Below are 23,764 nucleotides of genomic sequence, written 5' to 3' on the forward strand. Positions count from 1 at the left end.
GATTTTGACAAACAGCTGCAACTGAGACTTCTTTTATTTCTTTATGTGTGTGTGTGTGTATATAGTGAACTTAATTTTTTTTTTTACTTTTACGTATTTTATTTTTATCTTTGCAGAGCAGCCCAGAACCTTCTCCTCCTCCTCTTCCTTCTCCTCCTCCTCCTCCCACCTCATCTGCCTCCCGGCCTGACACGAGATACAGGTTGTTGATTTCACCGTGGGTAGCAAGCTAGTAAGACATGTCAGGGCGCTTTCTCTTTGTCAAGCTTTCCTGCCAGTAACCGTTACCGCCGCTGTTCTTAGCTCTCCCTGAACTCATTGTCTTTGGGGAGTTAGACACCAGGTGGGGCCTTGTCGGTCATGTTTTTCAGGACGTCATCAATCCTATCATCTTCAATAACAACTGCAAGAAAGGGGGGGGAAAGAGAGGTGAGCGCGTCTGGACCTGGCCAGGGGGTCTTCGGTGTGTCTCCCTGAGCCCAGTGAACAGAGGGGAGCAGAGGGGGAGGGAGGAGGGTCCGGCTGGGATGAGACAGCCCCCTCCCCGCCGGCGGCTGCCGGGTCCGCGCTGCCCCACCCCCAACCTGTGCCCCAGCCGGACCCTAAGAAAGGGCAGTCGGGAGGGCGCCGGCCCGGCCGCGACCCCGGGGCGCACGGGACGCGTCCTTCGCCCACCCGTGCCTCTATTTAGACAGAAGCCTGCGAGGCAGGGAAGGGCGGCCGGGAGCGGAGGTCTCTGCCCCCCCCCGGGGGGGGTCCCGAGCACCGCGCCTGTGGCTTAGGCGGGAAGCCGGGCGGCGCGGGGCGGGTGTCCACCGTGAGCCGGCGGGGGTCAGGTCCGGCCGGCCGGCGCCCCCTCCCCGGCACCGTCTGCAGCCGCAGCCTCGGCCCCTCGGCCCCCGGGTGGGAAGGCACAGCCTCCCCGCCCGGCTCTGCGCCTGGCCGCCGCACCTGCCCGGCCGGCCCGTCCCCGGCGGCGCCTGTCCGGGCTCCGGGGTCGCCGCTGCTAAGGCGGCTGCTCGGCGCGGCCGGGGCTCGCCGTCCGTCCCGGGCTTTGTGTCTCGGTGCCCCCGCCTGGGTCCCCGGGCTCCCCCCAGCCCCGCGGGGACCCCCGAGCCCGAGCCCCGCGGGGACCCCCGAGCCCGAGCCCACAGAGATCCCCCGAGCCCGAGCCCGCGGAGACCCCCGAGCCCGAGCCCACAGAGATCCCCCGAGCCCGAGCCCGCGGAGACCCCCGAGCCCGAGCCCACAGAGACCCCCGAGCCCGAGCCCACAGAGATCCCCCGAGCCCGAGCCCGCGGAGACCCCCGAGCCCGAGCCCGCGGGGACCCCCGAGCCCGAGCCCCGCGGGGACCCCCGAGCCCGAGCCCGCGGGGACCCCCGAGCCCGAGCCCGCAGAGACCCCCGAGCCCGAGCCCGCGGGGACCCCCGAGCCCGAGCCCCGCGGGGACCCCCGAGCCCGAGCCCCGCTGCGCAGAGGGGGCGGGGGTCACATTAAAGCCAACTTCAGCTCCCGGCCGGCGACCCCCCCGCCGCCACGCCCCCGCCGCCGCACCGCAGTGCGGCCCCGCTCACCGCGCTTGCTGCGGCCGATCTGGCCCAGCTTGGGCGGCCGCTTGCTCTGGCCGGCGCCGAAGAAGTTGTTGGCGTCCTGCAGGCCGCAGGAGAAGACCTGGCCCACGTCGCCGCCGCCGCCGTAGGCGCCCAGCTTCTCGTCGGCGTAGGGCAGCACCTCCGACATGGCCGCGGCCGGGGGCTCGGCGGCCGCTGCTCCTCCGCCCGCGTCCCCGCCCGCGGCGGACAGGGTCGGCGGCGCTGGGCCCGGGGCCGGCGGGCGGCCGCGGGGCGCGGGGGGCAGCCGGCGAGCGACCGCGAGCGCCCGCAGCTCTGCCCGGCTGCGCTGCGCTCGGGCTCCGCGCGCGAGTGGCGGCGGCGCGGCCGCGGGCGGGGCTCACATCGCCGGCGGGGCGGGGCGGGGCGGGGCGGGGCTGGAGGGGGGCCCGGGGGGGGCTCGGAGCGGACGGGGAGGGGCCGCGAGCTGCGGGGGGGGGGCGCGGGGACGATCCCGGCGACGTCACGGGCCGCGCAGGCTTCCTGCCCCCGCCCGCCCCCCCCCCCCGCGGCCAGAGCCCACGGCCCGCGGCGACCCGCGCCCTGCCCCGCCGCGCGGGCGCCCACTCTGCACTCTCGCCCCGGCCGCCGGGACCCCGCCCCCCGCCCGGGCCCTCCCGCACCCGCCCCGCACCCGCCCCGGCGGGGAGCTGGGGGGGCAGCCCCGCCTCCCGCGGGAGAGCCGGGCGCCTCCTGACGCCGGGCTTGCCCGGGATGCCCGGCTCCGGCGCCCTCGGCCTCCAGGGGGGACTTCCCGGGCCCCCGCCCTCTGCCCTGGGGACCTCCCTTCCAGCAACTCCGAGCCCTGCGGCCTCCCAGCCGAGCCGCGAGCGAGGCGGGGCGGCCCCAGAGGCCGGGGAGGCGCCTCTGCCCGGCAGATGGCAACTCCGAGGGGGCCAGGTGCGTGAGCAGCGCTCATTACCCTCGCCCCGAGCCAACGGCACCTGCTGCCCCCCCTGGAGACCCGCACCGCGCCGCAGAGCCGGCCGCCCCCGGAGAGGGGCAAGCAGCCCAAGGTCGTGCCACCTGCTGGAAGCAGGGCTAGGGAACACATCCAGGTCACCAGGTGAGCGCTCACCTGGCTCCACCTGCTGCGGGGGGCGGGCACCGACGGTAGGGGAGCGCCCCTTCCCAGCGGGGCGGGAGGCCAGGCGTAGGCAAGAGGTCGTTTCTTGGTGGAGGCTACCCAAGAGCAGCTGCCCAGCCCCCTCCCAAGCTGTATCGGAGGGTTGGCTGGCTTCCAGAGGCCAGGCCCCTGGGGGAAGACAGAAGACAGAGGTGAGGTTGAGAAACGAGGCAGGCAGAATGCGTGTGAGCTGTGGATTCAGGCCTGAGTGCCTGAGATTTGGGGCAGGTCTCCCTCCTTTCAGAGTTCCCAGGCTGTAAAATGAGGGACTGGCTAACTAGCTGCTGAGAACCTTTTCTGACAGTTATCAGCAAAAAAGAAAACACTTAAGGAGTGAGGAGGAGCGGTAGTTGTCCACTGGCTCCCGTTCCAGAGCCATCAGAGAGGGGAAATGCTCAGCCATCACTTCCCCCAACCCTGTAATTTACTAAAAGGGGAGGCTGGAGCCCAGAGGGTAGATCCCACAGCTCCGAAGCCGGGCGGGCGGCAGGTCTCCAGGCTGCCTCTGCTCCACAAGCCACCATCTCTGTTCATTAAGGCTCCTCTGGGTGTCAGCTCCGAGGTTGGCCTTGAGGCTAAGTGCCAGGAGAGAAAACCAAAGCAAAACAACAGGATGCTAGAGGTACAAGAAACCCTTATGCTTGTATTATGCTTTCTCTTTTTCCCCCAAAGCATTTTCACATCCATTATTGACCTTGCTTCTCAAAATAAATACTGTTTGAGGTAGACAGGAGAGAGGTTTGCCTCCCTGCTTAACTGATGGCAGCAGGAAGCCAAGCAGCACCTTGCTCAAGGTCGCAGGTTGGTGGGAGCCAGGGGCAGGGCCCTCCTTCCCAGCCGCCTGCTCTTCCAGGCCCTTGACCCCGGCAGCCACAGCCTGCAGGGCCAGGCGCACGCGTTCACGAATCGCACACACCAGACCCTGTCCTTGCTGCTGAGTAGGAAGCTCTTTACACACGCTGAACATCTGTGACACTCTCAGTATACAGAAGGTAAGAGAAACAGAGAAAGCAGAGCAGGTGAGAACGGGAGAGAAGCCCACGGAGGCCCCCGTGCTTCTTAAGGTTACCTTGCTTTATCCAAATCAGGGAAGGTGGCAGCATCCCACCCTCCCCTCTCGGTACCCACCCCTTCACGAAAAAGACACCCCTCCTGAGCACTTGGCAGTTTGAGAGTCTCTCTAAACCACTAGCTGCTGAAGCATCAACCCTCAGAAGTGGGCGGGGCTGGGACGGTCGGGCCCATTTTACAGGCGAGGTAGCTGCAGTTCATGTGATGTTGGCAAGGTCACACGCAAGTCCTGCAAAGGGAGGTGCGAATCTGTCTGGCTTCGCTCCACTGCTTCCTCTCCCGGCCTCGCTTGGTCCTCCACTTTCTCCAGCCTTCGGTGAGGCATCTGTCTGTCCTAGAGTCAACACATGCCTGGGACTCCATTCCTACCTGTCCCCCCACCCCCCAGCTCTGAGCCCGATTGATGCCTGGGATGTGCAGAAGATGCCAGACCCTGCAAAGGAATGGACTGAGTGAGGTAACAGTGAAGGCTGGTGCCTGGTGCCCAGCAAGGAGCCTGGCCACTCGCTGGTGCCCAGCAAGGAGCCTGGCCACTCGCTGGTGCCCAACAAGGAGCCTGGCTGGCTCCGGGGCAGGAGTCCAGGTGAAGCGCTCACTGGGGAAGTCAAGTTCAAAGCCCCAAGTTGCTTTTTCGTAGCTCTGTGATCCTTTCCCCTCTCTGTGCCTCAGTCCCCTCGCCTGTCAAATGGGCATAATTAATTGTTCCCACTCAGTGCTTTGCTCTGGGGACAGAGATCATCCCTGTATTGCCCTGGCTCACAGTAACTCCTCAATAAATGTAGCTAGTGACTCTGTGGGTTTTAATAATCTGCTTCACCCATCTAGGCCTCTGACTCTACATCATAAAATGGGGAACATGGAGGAGGCCATGTCTCCCCCACCCCAGTTCTCCCAAATCTGAAGTAGATAAAGCCTGCCTGAAACAAAAATTGAGGGGAGGGGGATTTCAGAGCCTTATCTCTCAGCTTTCCCAGCAAATTTCATCTGAAACTCCTTCGCAAACCCAGTGCTCTGGAATTAAAAAACGCAGGTTTGGGCCACTTCCCTGCACCCTTTTAGCGCAGACATTGTAGAACCCACACTGTGTATATGAAGCTCCTGCCATGCCCTTAGCCCAATACTATAGCTGGCAGGATATAAAAGGGAAGGCCAGCCCAAAAGGACCCAGCACAGAATAGATGGGGAAACTGAGGCACCGGCCATGCCATCAAACACTGATGGCAAGCATTAGGGAAGAACATGGCCTTGGGCATCCCAGCCCTGGTGCAGGGCATCAGCTACCAGCCCAAAGCCAAGGCCAGGCTCCTGTAGAGGGGGAGCCCTGGGAGGGCCGAGCCTTGCCAGGACCTGCTCAGACCCTAGACAGTGAGCGGGGAAGGGAGGCTACAGTGCCACGACAATGGCCATCTGGCCACCTCCAGGGAGGCTAAGTGTCCACCCAGCAGGAACGCCCATGCCGAGCCAAGGCTGGACCAAAGCCACAGTCTCCACCACCTCTCTCAGCTCAGTGTGTAGCCAGCTCCCAGCCCTTCTTGAAGGGCGGGACCTCTACCCTCACCACCCCCAACACACACGCACGCACGCACGCACGCACGCACAATGAGGCGTGCACAAGGGAGTGTAGGTCTAGCATCAAGGAGTGTTGAGATTCGCCCACTCCCTCCTGCACCCACCGGCACAACCCATCCAATTCCAGCTGTGCTCCTGCATGGAGTCACTCGGGCCCTTTCCTCAAATAGCACCTTGCCAGGAGACTCACTCAGTGGATACAAAATAAAGGACAAGCTGCTGGGGCCTCTGGGCTCTGAACTCCACCCTTTGGGCCCTCTGACCCCCTTGTGGGCACCCAGAGGATGGCCAGAGTTCTGCAAGCTCCCCTTTAACCGCCCCTCTTAAGTCATCTGAGGCCGGGCCAGGGAAGGTCGCCTGCCTCCCTTCTTACTTCCTACCAGGACATCCGTCCCTTTTCAGGCTCAGAGTCTCACGGAGGGAGGGAGCGGCGGCAATGCACAGCCGGTCACCACATGGGAGGTCTCTCTGCTCCACAGTGAAGTTGGCCATGTTTAACACAAAATAAAAGATCGTAAGGTCGTTTTTTATAAGTTTTTATTGCGCCAACAACCCACAAAACCCGAGTCCCACAGGCTCTTTAGGGAAACTTATGAAACAGTGAGGCTAGATGTGGTGGCGCACGCCTGTGAGCCTAGGACTTGGGAGCTGAGACAGGAGGATCACAAGTTCCCGGCCAGCCTCAGCAACTTGTTGAGCCCTCAGCACCTCCGCGGGACCCTGTTTCAAAATAAAATAGGGATGGGGTGTAGCTGAGAATGGCCCTGGGTCCAATCCCCAGAACCAAAGAGAGACAATGACGACATCCACCTAGTGCCCGACTCTGCCACCCACCTGTGCCTGCCTGCCTGTGCCCCTCCATTACCCCAAATCCTCAGCATATGAGGCCCGAGGGAGGGAGCTCTGGCCTTGGGGACTCTGACGGAGAAACTGGCTACGACACCCAGCCTGCACCTAATCTTGGGAGGTGCTGGGTGTGGAGATGGTTGCCTTTATCTTAGGGATGAGGGCTTCCAGGCCAGAAAAGTTGAGTGACAGCCCAAAGCCTCACAGCCAGTGAGAGGCAGCAGGTCCCGCCCAGAAGCCGAGCTCTCCACCGTTGGGGGACACTGCCTCCCAGAGGATGCCTGGTGTCAGGACAGCAGGGACAAGCCTCTCCTATTCTCTGCAAATTCAGGCAGCCTAAGCCCAAACCTGTCATGGGCCCAGGGTCCCTTTGGGAATCTGATGAAATAGCTGATTCTCTTTCCCAAGACTTAGAACAGCGTTGCGCCCACGGTTTCCAGGAACCCCAAAGGCCTCTCTGATGACACTGCATCTGGATAGGGCTGAATCCTGTAAACAGCACCACTACAGGATTCTGCACCGGTGTCATGCTGTGTCCTGAAACAACAGAACAGGTGTTCATACCTTAGGCCCAGAGGCCTCCAGATGTGGGGTCAGACCCCTGAGGGTTCAGCCGAATCAGAGGGATACAGCCACTAGCTGCTAAGCCCAGGATCCCCCTTCAGAGAAGGATGGCCGTGATCTGCACCTCTCGGATCCCACGCACTCTAGTCAAGCACTTTCCCACCCCGTGGTGGTGGTGGCGATGCCTACAATGCCCCACAGGGTGGTGGGCAGAGGAAGGATGCCTTCCACTGTGTGCAGGAAAAGGTAGATTCCCAGGCTAGGATGATGAGCTGCCCACTCAGAACCAGAACCAACACGGAGACCAGGTCCTGACACTCAACTCAACCCTCTGTTCACGGAGCAGGTCACCAGACCTGAGTTCAGTCCCAGCTCTGAGCCGCCTACCTGTGCAACCGCGAGGCAGTGGCTGCTCTCTCGGCCCCAGAATGCCTCTCAGCTATAAAACTAAGGTGAGGAGCTCTGCCCCAAAAAGAGACTGTGAGGCTCAGAGTATAGATGGAAAGCCCTGCCTGGCGATGATGCCTGTAATCCAGTACTTGAGAGGCAGAGACAAGAGGATGGCAGGCTCAAGGCCAGCCTCAGCAATGCAGCGAGGCCCTCGGTAACTTAGTGAGATCCCGTTTCAAAATAAAAGATAAAACAGGGGTGAGGTGTAGCTCAGAAGTAGAATGTAGCTGGGTTCAAATCCCTGTACCCCAAAAAAGGCAGGTGGAGCCCATAAGGCAAGGCAGGGGACAGCTGCAGGCAGCGAGCACTCTGCCTGCTGCCCCTGTGGCCTGCAGGATGGACAGAGGGCTTCTTCTTCCCAGGAAGTGAACTTCCAGTGTAACAGAATAGCAGAAGCAAGCTTGGGGAGCTGCCATGTGGTCACCCTGCCCTGCCAGACCCTGGCTGAGCAGGGGCAACCTGGCCCGGAGGCAGGTGTAGGCCCAGGTGAGGTAGGGAGGCAGTGAGACACGGCAGGAGGAACAGAATCACAGAGGCTAAAGCGCCCGGAGAGGAAGACAGAGCCCCACAGTCGCAGAACCATCATGTGCTCAGGTACAGGGACAAACAGGGCAGAAAAGAAACAGACCCACTCCATCGAGTCAGGGCCGCGAGGGGGAGCAGGAGGGCAGAGAGAGGAGAAGGGTAAGCGACGGAGGGCAGGACAGAGGAGCTGGGAGCCAGGAGGACCCAGCTGGGAGAAGCAGAATTTCTCTCAGAGCAACATCCAGTGCTACAATCTATGTCATACGGGTTTTTTCAAGCATCCTTTCCCAGTGCGAAGTCATGTGCATATTTTAAGAACGTGCAATGCATTATGCATATCTCGGTTTTTTTTGTTTAAAGGACTCGTGGTTAGTATATATTTAAGGATATGAATGCCTGGGAAATTAGGAAGAAATGTGGGATCTTTCCCCTCTGGAACTTTCTGAGGTTCTCCAAACTTTCACATCTGCAGCTGCCCTGGTGAGCTGGACAGAGGCAGGAGGGAAGCTGGACAGAGGCAGGAGGAGTTCTGCCTGGTCGCCCTTTCCAGGGTGCGCCACGCTGGTGCTGGGATCAGCAGCTCGGCGTCCTCCTCCAATCTGCCCTCACACTTGCAAGGTTGGGTCCACACGCCTCAAGGAAAAGAAAACGGCGCAGGCCGCATGACACACAGCCTCAGTTTCCCCTCCAGGTCCCCCCTCCAGGTCCCCCTGCCTCCTCAACGATGGGGGCACAGCGCCACCTGGGGGTCGTAGACGAAACTGCCGCTTCGGAGGGATGCTCAGGGAGCCGGGAAGCTGAGGAGGGTGGGAAGAAGAATCGCGGGCGGTGAGCCATCCTTTACAAGTATGCCTGGAACACCCACCGCCCTGCAGGGCGCCTTAAATAAGGAGGCGAGGCTCTGAGGGGCGGGGCCGCAGTTATGGTAATGGAGGCGTTAGCAGCGGGATGACCTCATTGTACCCCCAGGCCCAGGGCGCACACAGGTCACCAACCACGTCCCGGGCACAGTAAGTTTGTTGAGGTCAGCTGTGGCCCTCCAGGGTCACGGCACAAGAGCAAAGGAGCGGGGACGGGGACAGGTCGAGAGCGCAGGCCTGCCCGCCCTCCGCGCTGCGCCCCCTCGCCCGCCCCCCTCGGGAAGGGAAATGCCAAGTCCCTCGCTGGCATCTGGAAAACAATCAGGCAGCTGCAGGAAGTGACTAATGAGCACTTCGGGGAGCGATTCGGGACATCATGCTCAGAAACTTATCTCATTCAAAATTGATAAGTTAACGCCATCTAATTAGAGAGAAAATGTGTCGTGCTCCCCGGCTCTCTGAGAAGGCCGGCCTGGGCCCTGGCGCGCAGCCAGCCCGAGGGGAGCCACCGCTCAGCTCTGGCCCGCGCCCACCCGCGGGCTTCTCCCCGCCCTCCCTGGTCCCTGCCTGCGGCATCTTGTGCACAGGCAAAGCCTCTGAGCCAGACGGAGCCCGGGAGCTTCTCGTCCAAGTCGCTGCTTTTGTAGACGGAACTGAGGCCCACAGAGGTTGGATGCTGCGTTCAACGTACGTAGCAATGGTGCCGGGACCAGAGAGAAAGCAAGCTTTGGGGCTCCCAGGGCACCCTCTGATAACATTGCCCTGACTTTCCTCAAAGCTCTGGACAGGTGGCAGAATATGACATTCCTTCTACACAAATTCATCCGCCTTGGCCCTAAAAAGGACCTTCCCCTCACCCCTTACCTACAGTCATTGCTCCAATCTGTGGCCCAAAAGCCACCGTCTCCAGGCAGCTTCCTAGGCTGTCTCCTTCACCCCTACTATTCCATTTCCTGGTTTAGTCATTCATCCCAGGGACATCTGGTGGTTAAGCGCTCAGGCTCTGGAGTCAGGCTGCCTGGGTTTAAATCTTACTCCTCAGCTGGGCATGGTGGTGCACGCTTGTAATTCCAGTATTTGAGAGGCTGAGACAGGAGGATTGTGGTTCCCAGACAGCCTCAGCTACTTATGAGGTCCTTTACAACTCAGTGAGACCCTGTTTCAAAATAAAGAATCAAAAATAGGGCTGGGGGTGTAGCTTGAAGGTAGAATGCCCCTGGGTTCCATCCCCAGTACCAGAAAATAAATAAATTTTATCCCTCAAGCTGGGAATAAAGGAACATGCCAATAATCCCAGTACTTGGATGACTGAGACAGAAAATAAATAATATAAAATAAAAGGGGCTGGAGGTGTAGCTCAGAAGCAGAATATCCCTGGGTTCAATCTTCACCTTCAAAAATAAAAATTTTTAAAAATCCTATTCTCGTGTTTTTGGCAAGCCACTAACCTTACTGGATCTCAGTTTCCTTCTATTTAAAGTAAGAATAAAGCAAACACGTACTCAGCAAGTGAGGCTGAGGTGAGATCGTCAGAGACGGCACTTAAGGTACCCAGCAAGAAACCAGTCCTGATGTCAGCTCCAATCAGTCCATGCTTAGCCTAAACCAGAGAAGGAAGCGAAATAATATAGTCCCTGCCTGAGGCCTGGACAATATGCAAAGGGCAGGAACTGAGAGACAAGCAGACTGGGGCAGGGCTTGGTGGCACAGGGCTTAGACCCATAGGTGCCTGTGACTCCAGCAACTCAGGAGGCTGAGGTAACTTAGCAAGACCCTGTCTTTAAAAAAAGTAAGTTGGGTATGGTGGCACACACCTGTAATCCTACTACTTAGGAGGCTGAGACAGGAGGATCACAGGTTTGAGGTCAGTCTCAGCAACTTAGCAAGGCCCTCAGCAACTTAGTGAGACCCTATTTCAAAATAAAAAATAAAAGCAGAGCATGGGGGTGCACGCTTGTAATCCCAGCATTTGGGAGGCTGAGACAGGAAGATTGCAGGTTCTCAGCCAGCCTCAGCTACTTAATGAGGCCCTCTGCAATGTACTGAGACCCTGTTTTAAAATAAATAATGAGCCGGGCGTGGTGGCGCACGCTTGTAATCCCCGCGCTTGGGAGGCAGAGACAGGAGGATTGCGCAGGTTCGAAGCCAGCCCCACGCTGGCTTAGGAGACCCTGTTTCCAAATAAAAATGTAAAAATAGGTCTGGGAGTGTGGCCCGGAAGTAGAAGGGCTTCCAGGAACCCCAGTACCACAAAAAAAATAATAATAAAAATAAAATAAAATAAATAATGAAAAATAGGGCTGGAGATGCAGCTTGGAGGTAGAATACCCCTAGGTTCCATTCCCACTACCACAATAAGTAAATAAATTAAATTAATAAATAATAAATATAAAGCTAGGCTTGGTGGCACATGCTTGTACTCCCAGCATTCGGAAGGCTGAGACCAGGGGATGATGGTTCGTGAACAGCCTCAGCTACTTAGTGAGGCCCTCCGCAACTTAGTGAGACCCTGTTTCAAAAGTAAAGAATAAAAAATTGGGCAGAGGGTATAGGTCGGAGGTCGAATGCCCCTGGGTTCCATCCCTAGACGCGCAGGAAAATAATAATAATAAATAATAATAAAATAGGCTGGAGCATGGCTCAGCGGTAGAATACCACAGGTATCTATTCCTAGTATATAAAAAAGCATTTTGTAATCTCAGAGAGGAAATAAGCTACTGGTCCAGAGAGGTCAGGAGTCTTTTCTGGAGGAGACACCTCAAGATTAGTTTTTTGTTTTGTGTGTGTATGTGGTACTGGAGATTGAACCCAGAGGAATTCTACCTCTAAGCTACATCTCTAGCCTGGGGCATTTACCTCCAAGCTACACCCCCAGCCCTATTTTTTATTTTTATTTGGAAGCAGGGTCTAAGTAGCTGAGGCTGTCCATGAACCTGCAATCCTCCTGTCTCCGCCTCCCAAGCGCGGGGATTACAAGCGTGCGCCACCACGCCCGGCCTGACCTTATATTTTGAAACAGGGTCTCACTAGCTTAATGAAAGTTAATGACAGCCTCAGCACTATTGCGGAGGCTGTCCTATAATCTATGATCCTCTTGTCTCGGCCTCCCAACTATGGGGATTTCAGGCATGCACCGTCACACCCAGCTTCACGCTGAGTTTAAAGAGTGAGCAAAGCCGGGCGTGGTGGGCACGCTTGTCATCCCAGCATTCGGGAGGCTGAGAACTGGAGGATCGCGGTTCGCGGACAGCCTCAGCTACTTAGTGAGGCCCTCTGCAACTCAGTGAGACCTGGTTTCAAAATAAAGAATAAAAAATAGGGCAGGGGGTGTAGCTCGGAGGTTGAATGCCCCTGGGTTCCATCCCCAGACCCGCCAAAAAAAAAAAAAAAAAAAAAAGGTGAGCAGACACTGACGCGGCAGCGAAGGAAGAGCCAGGAGTTGGGGAGCAGGGTCTGCGGGCAGCGGCAGGGACGCCCACATGTTCAGGAAGGCCAGCAGCTCCAGCTTGCTGAAGATGAGGGCAAGCTGGATGAGGTGGCAGAACTGGGCTGTGCAGGACTTGCGTTCCATGGAAGAGCGGCCTCAATCCTGCAGACGGCGGGGAGCTGACCAGCCGTCGACAGAGGAGTGACGTGATGGGTCGGTGGCTTGAAGAGAGCCCTCTAGACTCGGGGGTGTTTTCTGTGTGGCTCTCCTTCCACAAAGACATATTGCCCTTGGTCAGTTTGATTCTAATGGTCAGAAACTTCGCTGCAACCAGGCCAAAGACCTGTTATGATTTGCAATCCCTCCCAAACTTGTGTTTATTTTTTAAATCTGTGGTGCTGGGGATTGACTCCATAGGTGCTCTGCCACTGAGCACACCCCCAGTCCTATTTTATATTTTGAGAGATGGTCTTGCTAAATAACTGCCTGTTAGCCTGGAACCTGAAATCTTGCGGTCTCAGCATCCCAAGTACTGGGACCGCAGGCATGGGCCACCGTGCCTGGCTTCATGGTAAAGTTTAATTGCTGTCATAACAGGATTAAGAGTTGGGGCCTTTAAGAGACAACTGCATCAGGAGGGAACTTGGGCCGTTATCCAGTGGGTGGGCTGGTTATCTCAGGAGTGGACTCCTCGTAACAGGACAAGTTCGATCCAGGACTTACTTATTTTGGTTTCCGTGTGCTTCCTCGCCATGGGATGCCCTCTGCTGTGATGCGGCACAGCAGGAAGGCCCTCCCCAGACACAGGTGCTGTGCTCTTGGACTTCCCAGCCCCCGGAAATACGAGAAATCAACCTCTTTTCTTTATAAATTACCCAGGTTCGGGCTTTCTGTCACAGCAGCCCAAAACAGACTAAGACATAAAACTTGCAGTTATGATATTCTTTAAACCACAAGTATCCCAAAGAACGGAGTCCCCATCCTCGCCAAACAGGACTTACTCCTTTTCAAATAATTAGGTGGCTTCAGAACACAAATCTGAGGGCAGGTGCTGGCTCTTCTTCATTCTGTCTCCAGGCATGAGATAAGTTCAGCAAATGTTTGTCATAATGCGGGGGGGAGGGGGGGTGCCAAACTCAAAGGGCCTTCCCCTGAGCACTCGAGACCCACCCCATGGGGTTGCCGGCCTCATCGCCAGCAGCCCCATCACAGCCTGGGCTGGAGCTTCTGCCAGCATCCAGGGCATCCAGGATGGGTCGACTTTGTCACGTTGTTTCTAAATCTCCACAAGAATTCTGAGTGAACCAGGAGCCTGAAGACTGCCTTCCGGCTCCTCCTGCACCAGATCTGCTGGGACGATCTGCTGGGAGCGAGCGGGACACGGTGGCACTCGCCTGAAGTACAGATCTGCTGGTGCGCCGGGTGCTGACCAGCCTCAACGCCCAGCGGTGGAGGACGGCAGGCAGAAAGTGCTGAGCACAAACATTCCAAGCACCTGAAACAAGAGGATTCCTGCCTCGCACTGTCTGCCCAGGAGAAAGAGACTGGGCGAGGGCAGACAGGCCCACAAGCCCCGACGCCACGGCTGCTCTGTGCAGACTTCCCCCTCGCCTTCCCTCCGTCGCTCCCACCCATGCCTCAGTCCCGCTGGGCCGTGTGGCCCTCCTGGAGATGAGGCTCCTGAGGCAGAAGGCAGGAACTGCTACACAGTTGCAGCCGTGGGGGCCGCTCTCAGCCCGACAGGCCAGGCCCAAGCAGGACCACAGATCCCCAGCCTGGGTCCAGCGTGTCCGGGGAGACCCTGCTTCCTGAGGCTCCCACACCAGGGACTGACACCCACGGAGCGGGACACGGTGGCACTCGCCTGAAGTACAGTAATGTGAGTGGCTAAGATCGCAGGTTCGAGGCCAGCCCCGCTAACTCAGGGAGCCTGAGAGGCTCAGGGAGCCGCCTTTTCAAAATAAAAAGGGCTGAGGGTGGGGGGTAGTTCAGTGGTAGCATGGCCCTGAATTCAATCCCCACTATGATTAAAAAAAAAAAAGGCAATGAAATCTGCGGGGGGAAAGCAGACTGCCTTCCCCTATTGCCTCGGGATTTACTCCTGAATCCACACCCAGATCACCATGTCCATCCCTCCCGGGGAGCCCCACTAAATGCTGGGCGCTTACAAAGCAGCAGCCAAAAGGCCAGGAGGCACCTCCGCGGCTCAGGGAGGCGTCCCACACACACGTAGCAAGTGGGTCTTCACACCCACGGCATTAGCAAGAGGATTCTCCCGTTTGCCTGCCCTCCAGCATGGCCCAGGTCTCCTCTAGCAACGCAGGAAACTGACTAGCCCCGCTGCTGGGCGGCAAACAGCTCCTCTAGACTGGGGCCCGTGGCTTCATGGTGGTGCTGTCCCCTCAGGGTTTCTTTGAGGGTGACCAACTTTGTAATGGAAGCCTGAGGCAGTACGTGGCCTCATGTGGGCAGTGGTACCCGCTGAGTGTCGGTGTGCCCTTGCCGTCCTCCAGGCCCAACCTGCCAATCCTCCCAGGTGAGAGCAGGCTGCTCCAGGGTCCAGGACATCAGCACATTCCTTCAAGACCACTGTGCCAGCAAGACCAGGCATCAGCGGGGCTGGCTGTCCAGGGCTGCCTCTCGGGCTCACCAGCCTCACCCCTTGGTGGCAAGCCTGAGGCCTAGCCCACCCGAGACCCAAACTACGCCCCAGCCCAAGGAGGACAGGCCTCAAAGGCCCAGCTCTCGTTCCGTTGTGGCAGGGACTCAACACGGGAAGGCCTTGGCTGAGCCGCTTGACCTTGTTAACAGAGCAACAGGCAGACACGTGGTGGCAACAGGTTTAATCTGTGCTGTTCACAGTGGCACTGTGTGCGAGCGTCAGCCCCTGAGAACCCTCCCCCACCAGAAGGGGGATGGGTGAACAAGGATAGGGAGGGGAGAAAGAGCCGTGTGCAACTTGCAGCCACTTGGAGGTGCAGAAAGGTGTCCCCCAACTTCTGCACTCAGGACTCAACACGAGGTGAGGGGAGGGGTCCAGGGGCCAGCCTCAGAAGGCCAGCCCTCAGGACGCCACAGCAGGCAGGGCAGCGGGGAAGCAGGAGCCGGGACACAGCACCCTCCGCTTCCTTCAGCCGAGGTCTTCCCAGTTCCACCTCCTCAGGGGCACCAGAGCCGCCAGGGCCAACTGAGCGGCTGCTCCCTGACACGGCCCCGCAGCACGCCTCTGCTGGCCCCACCCCACCCACCCGCAGGCAGATGTGCTGACCCAGCCCTTTTGTCCCCTCCACACACGGACGCAAGTGGCCTGCGCAGTCTGCACAGACAATGTGAAGAAAGACCTTTTCCCCAGTTGGAAGGAAAAGGAGAAAGGGCGGGCGGAGTTGATCCAGGGCAGCTCTGTGAGCCCAGAGCCAGAGGCCTTCCACCACGCGAGGCCGCCAGAAAGGACCGGGGTCCGGGGGGCTGAAGACCAGGCGCTGATGCTCAGGGTACAGGGTGCTTCAGAGACAGACACGTGCACGCACACACGCACCACACACGCATGCACACATGCACACACCACACACACGCATGCACGCGCGCACACACGCACGCACCACACACGCACACACACCACACACGCACGCACGCACACATACCTGGTTGCTAGGGAAGTCACCAGGCCATGGACCCACCCAGGGCGGGGCTCCCCAGGTGTCCCCCCAGCGATGAACGGCAGCTCCCGGTGCTGGAGGTGGGGCCACTCAGTCATACCTGGAGGCATCCTCTCCCCCACAGCCGCTCTGGCAAAGGCCTCTGGACAAAGCCCTGACCGGGGAGGGAGGGCAACTTCCCGGTCTGGCCACACGGCTGCAGAAGCGCTAGCTGTTGTACAGGGGAATGACCCGGGTGATCTCCCGCCGGCAGATGGGGCACCTCTTGGGCTCTGGCAAGGCACGGTAGCACTCGCGGCAGGAGCAGACATGCCCGCACTCCAGGAAGACGCAGGACTTGAAGCTGCTCAGACACACGACACAGGCACTCTTCAGACTCTCCCTGTCCTCAGGCGAGGCTTGGCTCAGCAGCTGGGCCTCGTGCTCCTGGAACTCCTCCTGCATCTGCTGCAGGCGCAGGCGCTCCTGCCGCTGCAGGTACTGCCTCCGGAGGATGAAGAAGAGCGTGGCACACGTGGCAAAGCCGAACACCAGGGCCAGGACCTTCCAGAGTCGGGCGCTCGACTCCTGCCTCTGCAGCAGGCTGTCAAAGTCCTGGCTGCTCAGGTAGTACTGCATGCCCTGCTTGGGCGGCTGCAGGCGGACGGAGTTGTTGTCTAGGACCAGTTCGCCAACCCCCGTGAGGGTGGCCCCAACCTTCAGCATCTCTTCGGTCTCTTGGATGCCCTTGGGCCGCTCGCCACTGATGTAGTGGCCAATGACATCAGTGAAGGACTGGACCGACGGGTGGAACTTCTCATACACGGTCTCTAGGCCCAGATCCACCGAGTCCAGGGGCTTCAGCACCCGCACAGCCCCGGCCACGCCATCCTCATGGGGCACCAGATCAAAGGGCACCGTGTTGGTCCTCTGGTGAATGACCTTTGAACAGTCATTCCTAAAAACAACAACAGCAAAACAAAAGAGGACTGAAAACGAAACCACACAAGCCAAACATCCAGGCAGAGTGGGCAATCACCTACAAGCCAGGAGGACAGGACTAAATCTGATGTGACTTGAGAATACCACCGAAATCACTACTACCTGAGGCTATCAGGGAGGCGCCGCTGGCCTCCGGGACCGGTGGACAAGAGCACCACACAGGTCACCTTTATCATTTCCCTTTGCCACTGTCCAACATCTGAAACAGAACCCTGCTGGGATCAAGTGGGAAAATGGCATTGCATGTAAAATGGCACAGGCGTACTTTAACAAACGCCGAAGTCGTTAATCTATAAATCAGTGGTTCTCAAACTTTAGTAGGCCTAATTAACAAATTCCAGGCCTTCTGTACTGAAAACTCTGGTTTGGCAGATCTGGAAGTAGGCCCAAGACTCCGACAAGCTGTCTCCGGTATTCTGACAGAGGTTAACCAAATAACAAGGCAACGTAAGACTGGCCTTTGGCCTGACTCAGGAGTCCCTAAAGACGCAACAAGAGTGTCCAGGAAGCAGCCTCTGGACGGACCCCTGCAAGGTCCAGCAGAGGAGAAAGGACACGTACCAAAGATGTGTTGTTCGATTCCACACCATTTTGTGCTCCTGAAGCGTCAGCCGCTGAATCACCCCCTTGCAGTTCTCTACAAACTGGCTGTTCAGTGTCTCTTTAACAGATCGCACAGCTCCTAAGCGGAAGCAAATCATTTAGTTTCTGAAGCACTGTTCTGACCTCTTTCAGGTGATTCAGAATGAGTTTTACTTGGAGTTATGTTAACTAATCAAAACGATGACACCTGTACAACCCCAAGGTCCGTCTTATGCACAATCAATAAGCCCCTCACATGGATCACATCACTTAAATCTCACAACAACCCTACAATCCCATAAGGGAGAATCTAGTTTACAGATAAATAAGCTCTGAGATAAACACGGGCCCAGAGAGGTTTGGTAATCTTGCCCAAGATCCTACAGTAATAACTCAGGTCTCTCTGACAACCAAAGTACATTCTGTACCATGGTCCCAACACTATAAAAGGATTAACTATCTTTATAAAACTTTTGGGCTGGGCGTGGTGGTGCACGCTTGTAATCCCCGTGCTTGGGAGGTGGAGACAGGAGGATCGCGCAGGTTCGAAGCCAGCCTCGCTGGCTTAAGAGAGCCTGTTTCCAAATAAAAATATAAAATAGGTTTGGGAGTATAGCCAGGAGGTAGAAGGCCCCTGGGTTCCCATTCCCAGTACCACCAAAAAAAAAAAAAAAAGGAAAAAAAAACTTTTGGAAGAAGGAAGCCATTTTCCATTTACCATTAAACAAACATACCTTCAATAACAGCATAAGGCACACATTTTCCTGGTGCTTCTGAAAGAATACTCTTTAAATCTTCACCCAAGGGGATTTTCTTAGCTCCCTAAATGAAAAAAAAATCAAAAGAGCATATTAAATTAGACATTAAACACTGACAATCATACTTACGGGTAAAAAACAACTGTTTCTTTTTCCTGTTGATAGAATGAGGAAATTGGGCAGGAAGGAGAATCCAATCTGATTTCAAAAATAACCCCAGAAATTTTGTTTTTGTGTGTACGTGTGTGGTTTTTTCCCCAGTACTGGGGACGGAACCCAGGGGCATGCTGCCTCCGAGCTACACCGCCAGCCCTAGTTTTTATTCTTTATTTTGAAACAGGATCTCACTAAGTTGCAGAGGGCCTAAGTCTGAGGCTAGCTTCGAACCTGCAATCCTCCTGTCTCAAACTCCCAAGTACTGGGAATTATAAGTGTGCACCACCACACCCAGCTCTTGGTTTTGTTTTTTGAAACTTAATATTGAACCCAGAGGCATTCTACTCCCAAGATATACTCCCAACCCTATTTTATTTTCTATTTTGGAACAGGGATCCCACCACATTGCTGAGGCTGGCCTCGAACTTGGGATCCTCCTGTCTCAGCGTCCCAAGCACTGGGATTACAGGTGTGCACCACCATACCCAGCTTTGTCCCAGGCATTTTAATACACACAGGCCGGGAGCTGTGCCTCTGCCCCCTTCAGTCACTGAAGACTGAAGGTGCCACATACACTCTTTCCAGGTTACAAAGCACATGCTCCTTTAAATATGAACACATCTGAGTGAAAATCCAAAAGGCGCTAATTTGCACACTGCAGAATGAACGTCATCCAATCTCTTCTTGACAACACTGTGATCCAAGGGTCCCGGTGTAAGTCAAGAGATGGCAGCTTCTGGGCGTGGTGGTGCATGCCTGTAATCCCAGCATTCCAGAGGCAGAGACCTGAGGACTGAGGCCTCAGCTACTTGGGAGGCCCTCTGCAACTCAGTGAGACACTGTTTCAAAATAAAGAATAACAGACCAGGTAGAATGCCCCAGTACAGCAGAGAGAGAGAGAGGAGAGAGGAGAGAGGAGAGAGGAGAGAGAGAGAGACACACACAGACACACAGACACACACGGAGCTGTGTTGGGTGCTGTAACGGGCCTCTGCTTTAGCAGGGCAAGTCTGTTGGCCGGTCATGTTCCGCTGCTTTTGTCTTTCTTCTCTCTCAACCAAGCATGCAGTCACTGCCGCCATCTTCCTCCAGCACCCAGTCCTTCCCTCTTCCCTGTCTTACCATTTGATGTGGTTATCGTCTGTCTAGTGTACTAGAATGCAGTCTCCCTAGTGCCAAGAACAGTGCCTGACACACAGCAAGCACTCAATACACATGTAAGAACTAAATTAGTGTTAAGCACTGAGATATACTGTGTGCCAAGCACTAAGGTTGTTTTTTTGTTGTTGTTTTCTTTTTTGGTAGGGGTACTGGGGATTGAAGCCCGGGTCATTCTACCTCTGAACTCTACCCCTGGCCCTTTATTTTGTAGAAATCGGGTATTACTCAAGTACTAGGATTGGGTAGTGCATCACCACACCTGGCTATTATGCTAAGCACTTTAAATGCATTAATCTGTTTAATGCCGATACCATCCCTATACAGTAAGCATTAGAGCCTTCGATTAGAGAAAAGGGTTCAGACAGGCACAGGGATATGTCCAAAATCACACAACTAGTGAAGAATACATCACAGGACGGCCGATTCAAATTTTAAAGGGAGGCCAGGCTTGGGCAGCTGAGACAGGAGGATCGCGCAGGTTCGAAGCCAGCCTCAGCTTGTTTAAGAGACCCTGTTTCCAAATAAATCATAAAATAGGTCTGGGAGTGTAGCCCGGAGGTAGAAAGCCCCTAGTGAGCCCCGTTTCAAAATATAAACAAATTAGGGCTGAGGGTGTAGTTTGAAGATAGAGTGCCCCTGGGTTCAATCCCCATTACCATAGGGGTAGAAAGTAATATTTAAAAAAACAAGTATAAACGACTTTATAGAAGCAGCCCACGGTTAAACGGGGCTCATACTTGTTCCTCGGTCTGAACTGCTCTTCCCGTAAGCATCTGCACCCCACTTCCCTATCTCCGCCCGGACTCTGCTCAAACGCCACTTGGTCTAAAACAGCAAACTCCCTTTCCCCAGCATTCCACTGCCCCTCTTCCCTGGCTTACTCCAAAACGCTTCTCACCATGCCAACCCCCTGACTACGCGATCTCCCTCCCTCTCTCTACCAGAACACACTTCAGGAGCGCAGACTTGGCCTGCTCCGCTCACTGCCGGGGCACAGCAGGTGTTCGAGAAATATCTGTCCACCAAAGTAACTCAGCCGAGAGTCCTTCAGAGGAACCAGAGGGTCCGGGGGCAAGGGGGCGGAGCGGCGCTAAATCCGGGCCCCAGACCCGACCCCGCCGCCGGCTGAGGGCACCCGAGAGCGGTCCCCGTGACCCGGCGGGGACGCCCGGCCGGCTCCCGCACTGACCTTCAGCTCCCGGGCGACCTGGGCCTTCTGCCGGTACACGGAGTACAGGAAGGCGGTGACCACGGAGCTGGTGCCCAGGAGGATGAACTGGCCCAGCGAGGGCCGCCCTCCGCTCTCCATGGCGGCGTCCAGCCGGCGGAGACTGCCGCGCAGGACCGGCCCGCAGGCTCTGGGTGCGCGCCCCCGGAAGGCTTCTCCCGGAAGCTCGGGTCGGGCGCTCGGCGATGACGTATATAGAAATCGGAAGTGGGCGGGGCGTCGGGGCCGGGCAGCGCGGTTGCCAGGGTGACCGCAGCGCGGTCTGCGGGACGCGTCTCCCGGAAGCTGGAAGTCGGTGAGCGACCTCTGGCCGCTCGGGGACCGCGTCCGTCCCGGCCGGAGATGGCGGGTCCGCGTCGCCCCGGCCTCCGCCCTTCTTGTTTCCTGGGGTCACTGGGTGGTTTGCTGTCTCTGCCATTAGATTGGGAGGAAAGAAGAGAATTGTGCATTAAACACTTAGGAGCGTTATGCATTTCAGCTTTGAAACAAGCCTTGGGCCCTGGATGTTAATTCTGTCCTCTTTACAGATAAGAAAACTGAGGCCGGAGGGCTAGAGGATGTGCTCAAAGTCTCAAATGACGCTGCTGACCTCTCCTCCAAAACGCAGGTCGCATCACCAAAGCAGCCCCTTAATCTGCCAGCACCACAGAGAACAATATATTGTTAAAATAATTGTTCGTTAGATATACAACCATTAGTAAACAATTATTCTAATAAAAATAATATTGTTTATAAAATAATAATTACAAACCAGGCGTGGTGACGCATGCCTGTAATCCCGGCTCTTGGGAGGCTGAGACTGGAGGATTGCAATTTCGAGATCAGCCCCGGGGATGTAGCTCAAAGGTAGAATGTCCCTGCTTTAATCCCCAGTGCCACACAATAAAATAATAATAGTAGTAGTAGTAGTAGTACAGCTACCCTTACTGAGTCCCTGTTATGTGTCCCGTACTGTGACCAAAAAAGTTTTACAGGCCTCCATATAACCCCTCAGTGCTTCTATAGTGCAGATTACATATAAGGAAACAGACTCGGGTTAAGTAACTTGCTCAGGGTTACGCAATTAAAAATGATAGGAATGGCTTCGACCCCAGATGGTTCTTCAAGGACTCTCTCTGACCTCTGCAAGGCATCCCCTTCCTAAAACAATCTGAGCAAACAGGAACACGGGCACACAACTTGAATTGGGAGACTCGGAGAAGAGGTTACAGGTTACAGGCCAGCCTGGACAGTTTAACAAGACCTTCAGCAATTTAATGAGACTCTCTTTCAAAATAAAAATGGCTGAAGGCATAGCTCAAAAGTAAACTACCCCAGTACTGAAAAATAAAAATAAAAAACAATCAGAGATACCCAGAGTCTTAGTGAAGACATTAACCTGGGGAAGTGTGTGTTCACTGAGCCATTTCCTACAGGTGTGCTTTACATGCTTGAAAATCCAAGAGTGTACTGATTGGCCCAAAGGAGGATTACTCGTTTTTATTTATTAATTTATTAATTTATTTATTTATTCAGTGGTACCAGGGATGAAACACAGGGACTTTCTACCTCCGGGCTACACCCCCAGACCTATTTTTTATATTTTATTTGGAAACAGGGTCTCACTTAGTTGCTGAGAGCCTCACTAAGTAGCTGAGGCTGGCTTGGAACCTGCGCGATCCTCCTGTCTCAGCCTCCCAATTACTGGGATTACAAGCGTGCGCTACCACGCCCGGCCGTTGCAGTATTTTTAATACTGAAAAAATGAAAATCTAAATGTTATCAATAATCAAGTAGCTAAAATAAATTTTTTAAGTGTTTGTGTATGAACCAGTACCACCTCAGATGAATTTTATTAGTTCAAAATGTGCCATTCATTTGCACTCAAAAAGGTACAAAAATGTACCTCTCTGTTCTCTAAGCCACGCGATTTTCTTCTATGAAAAAAACGAATCAGCTTTTTGCAAATCCTTCCAGAGACGTGGAAACACATTTCAGTTGACGTTGGCGTTCTCACATGAGCTCATAAGGTCAATCAAAGTGCTTCTTTTATTATTTCTCCCTCCCCATTCCGCCACCCTCCCCTAGGCCACCTCCCTCGCTCCCCTGGGGTTTTATTGAATTTAAACAAAACAAGCCAGTCATTCCACAGCCGACGACCCCAGGGGGCCTCCTGCACCCAGGCCCCTGGGCTGGACGCAAGGCTATAACCTTATCCAGCCAGGCTCTTCTCTGGCTGCTGGGCTGGTAGATGCAGGCCCGTCAGATCCCGGGGAATTAGGGCAAGCAAAGCGCTATCAGTGGTGTGCAGTAGAGGGCGCTGTTTATCCTCACCAGAGAAGGAACTTGAGATCCCGAAAGGAGTAGGATGATAAGCAAAAGTGCCTCGCTACCAAGAGTGGTTCCGGGCAGCTAGCGTCCAGGGCGTGTGACGGAGAAGCAGGAGGATGGAACTGAAAAGAAAGGTTGAGCCCAGGTCCCTACATGCCAAACCACAACTGCAAACATCACCACCGGGGGGGATGCGATCCAATAAAGCCTCTCGAGGATAAGCAAGGACATGATCGAAACTTTTTTTTTTTAATTTGGTGCACTGAACTCATCCACCTTAATGGAGTACACGATGGTAGAGGCATCCGTGCACGTATCACTCATTAGCCCTTCCCCAATTCCCCCACGCCTTTTTTTTTTTTTTAATTTTAAATAATCAGAATTCCTGTATCCTTGGATCACAGCAAGGGGAAAAAAAGGAGACCATAAAACTGAAAACTCCGGGAGTATCTCCCCTGCAAAAAGGTTAGGGTTCGTATTAGTGGGCCCTAGCTATCCTAGGCCTTCCCGTTGTATTCTTCGGGTGCCTCATTAAAAGAACCATCGCTCTTAAATAAGACCGTTGGGTTTTAAGTAACCCTGCCATGTTTTCCCAAAGGCTGAAATTCTTCACTAGCCACGCCGAGCACATCCTTTCTGGACAGTGTGGAATGTACATCAAGTGGACTTTGGTAGGCGAGACGAGAGATGGGCCATTTCCACCGTAGCGGGGCGTCCCTAGAGAGCCATTTCCAGCTTGGCGTGGCTGTCCTCACCGAGTCACAGGTACCGATGAGCCCATGAGTTGGAGAAGGTGAGATAAGTCTTAGAGCACCAGGCACTGCTTCTGGGGGCGGGAGAGAGCTTACCTGGGAAAGACAGAAGGACCGTGAGTGCCATCTCA

General features: G+C 55.7%; 2 protein-coding genes across 2 annotated transcripts; both read right to left on the minus strand.

Annotated features, from left to right (window-relative positions):
• Nucleotides 1-220: 220 nt before the first annotated feature.
• Nucleotides 221-1,741, minus strand: CAMK2N1 (calcium/calmodulin dependent protein kinase II inhibitor 1; the record flags this gene model as incomplete). Its single annotated transcript, XM_080691043.1, has 2 exons — nt 221-403; nt 1,576-1,741. 2 exons carry the CDS (start codon nt 1,739-1,741, stop codon nt 333-335), a joined length of 237 nt encoding a protein of 78 aa, XP_080547169.1. The 3' UTR covers nt 221-332.
• Nucleotides 1,742-15,912: 14,171 nt separating this feature from the next.
• On the minus strand, nt 15,913-20,652 carry MUL1 (mitochondrial E3 ubiquitin protein ligase 1; the record flags this gene model as incomplete). The annotated part of the gene is made up of 4 exons (XM_080692671.1): nt 15,913-16,642; nt 17,248-17,368; nt 18,003-18,090; nt 20,533-20,652. 4 exons carry the CDS (start codon nt 20,650-20,652, stop codon nt 15,913-15,915), a joined length of 1,059 nt encoding a protein of 352 aa, XP_080548797.1.
• Between the last annotated feature and the right edge of the window lie 3,112 nt (nt 20,653-23,764).

This window comes from Muscardinus avellanarius, assembly GCF_963383645.1.
Source record: "Muscardinus avellanarius genome assembly, chromosome: 3".
Lineage (NCBI taxonomy): Eukaryota > Metazoa > Chordata > Mammalia > Rodentia > Gliridae > Muscardinus > Muscardinus avellanarius.